This window comes from Myotis davidii, unplaced genomic scaffold (genome assembly GCF_000327345.1).
Source record: "Myotis davidii unplaced genomic scaffold, ASM32734v1 scaffold68, whole genome shotgun sequence".
Classification (NCBI taxonomy): Eukaryota; Metazoa; Chordata; class Mammalia; order Chiroptera; family Vespertilionidae; genus Myotis; species Myotis davidii.
Genome location: NW_006300376.1, coordinates 1,576,347 through 1,578,105, shown reverse-complemented (window position 1 = coordinate 1,578,105; position 1,759 = coordinate 1,576,347). Strand labels below are relative to the sequence as shown.

At 36.8% G+C, this 1,759-nt stretch overlaps 1 protein-coding gene across 1 annotated transcript in view; it reads right to left on the bottom strand.

Annotated features, from left to right (window-relative positions):
• Window positions 1-1,759, bottom strand: part of SEC63 (SEC63 homolog, protein translocation regulator) — a 53,547-nt gene that overhangs the window by 29,747 nt on the left and 22,041 nt on the right. Inside the window, exons 9-10 of the mRNA XM_006777247.2 lie at window positions 420-514; window positions 187-319 (exon numbers count right to left, since the gene is read on the bottom strand). Of these exons, the coding sequence (XP_006777310.1) occupies window positions 187-319; window positions 420-514 (228 nt within the window). The remainder of the gene's footprint in view (window positions 1-186; window positions 320-419; window positions 515-1,759) is intronic.

Here is a 1,759-nt window from a genome sequence, read left to right as displayed (position 1 = left end):
CGGGAAGAGACTGGACAAAAATCGTACACCTATGGATGAGGACGACAATGGGGGGGGAAGGGCAGAGGGTAGGGTGGGAACTGGGTGGAGGGGAGTTATGGGGGGAAAAAGAGGAACAAATGTAATAATCTGAACAATAAAGATTTCAAAAAAAAAAAAAAAAAAAAATCCGCGTATCACAAATACCTTCTTCAAGGGTCTCAGGAATTTTCATTCTAGCAAGATGACACAGTAAAAGAACTCTCGCCTTCAGACTATATGGACATGTAAGTGGAGGTTCATTCTTCTTTAAATTAATGCTGCCAATTTCTCTGATTAGCTAGAATAAATAAAATAATTATTCAAAAATACACATCTAAAAAAAAGCATTAACTTTAATATGTAAATGCTTATCAAGGAATGTAGGAGATAGGACTAACCTGAGGTATTAGAATATTATCTGTTGGTCTGCTTGTGGCATCTTTATTATACTGAGGATCAAATTCAGAGGCTCCAGCCAAAACCATGATAAGACCTAAGGAAACAAAAGACATATGAAGGCAAATACATATATTTGCTCACTTATTAATTTCCCTGCTATGATACTTCATTAATCCTAGGGTGAGGCAATTTTCCAACCATACACAATGCTTAAAAGCCATGTGAACTCCACTACTACCAAGTATTAATTTATTCCATAAAAAACCTCACTTTTTAAAACATGCCCAATGTTACCTATCGCAAGTGAATAGAAATATAAATCAAATTAAGGACCCCAAAGCAACTAGATGCATTAAAATCACTTCAAATAATGTCTGTTTCTAGACCTAACCATGTGTTCCACAGAAACTTTCTATAGAGCATTAAATATTCCATGTGATATTAAGAAATGTTATGTGAAAAAAGGGGGCTCTCTGGTTAAATATGGGAAATAATGAGTTAAAAAGAGTTACATGTTTCTTTGCTTTATGACTTCTCAGAGCCTTCAATAAACTAAAATATACTGTCATTTACAGAAACTTTTATTATAGAACTCGGGAGGGTTTGGGAGAATAGTGTTCCTTGAGAAACACATGATTCGCAGCCTCATACAGGGTGGGGTGAAAGTAGGTTTACTGTTGTGAGTGGGTGGAACACAGAGTTTATTCTTTTCCATACAATTATAAACCTACTTTTGCCCTACCCGAATATTAGCATTACTTTTGTAAGCCTATACAAGCTCTTTCATGACTGGCACTAGAGTTATCAATCTCACCTTAAAGCAGAAAATACACACAACATGTTCACAAAAAGCAGGACAACACAGAGGTTAAGTGCCTAAAACTCTAGAGCAGGGGTGGGCAACCCCTGGCATGCGTGCCAAACATGGCACACCAGTAACTTTTGCTGGCACGCGAAACCCTCTCTTATAATCTTCCATTTACAATTTTTTTCTTAATATCGACTTTTTCAGTTTTCAGATAAATTCAGTGAAGGTGCATCTTAGATAAATAATTTTCATAACAAGTCAAGATATCTTAAAAACCATAGACATGGATTGACAAGAGAGGGGAAGAGCAATTTCTATGGCTCTGTCTTAACTCTCCCTGCCTTCCTAGATCTGACCAGTGTTTTGGTTTCATCCACATACGCTTGTGAATCTTTGTTCTCAGTGATGAATTTTGTTAAGTCTGTAATAAGAGTAGCCTGACGGATGAAAGTAGTAGCTTGTGCATATCTCTGAAGGTCACGAAATATAAACCTGCTGTAAAATCTCTGTCATCAGTGATGCAGCCGCAAA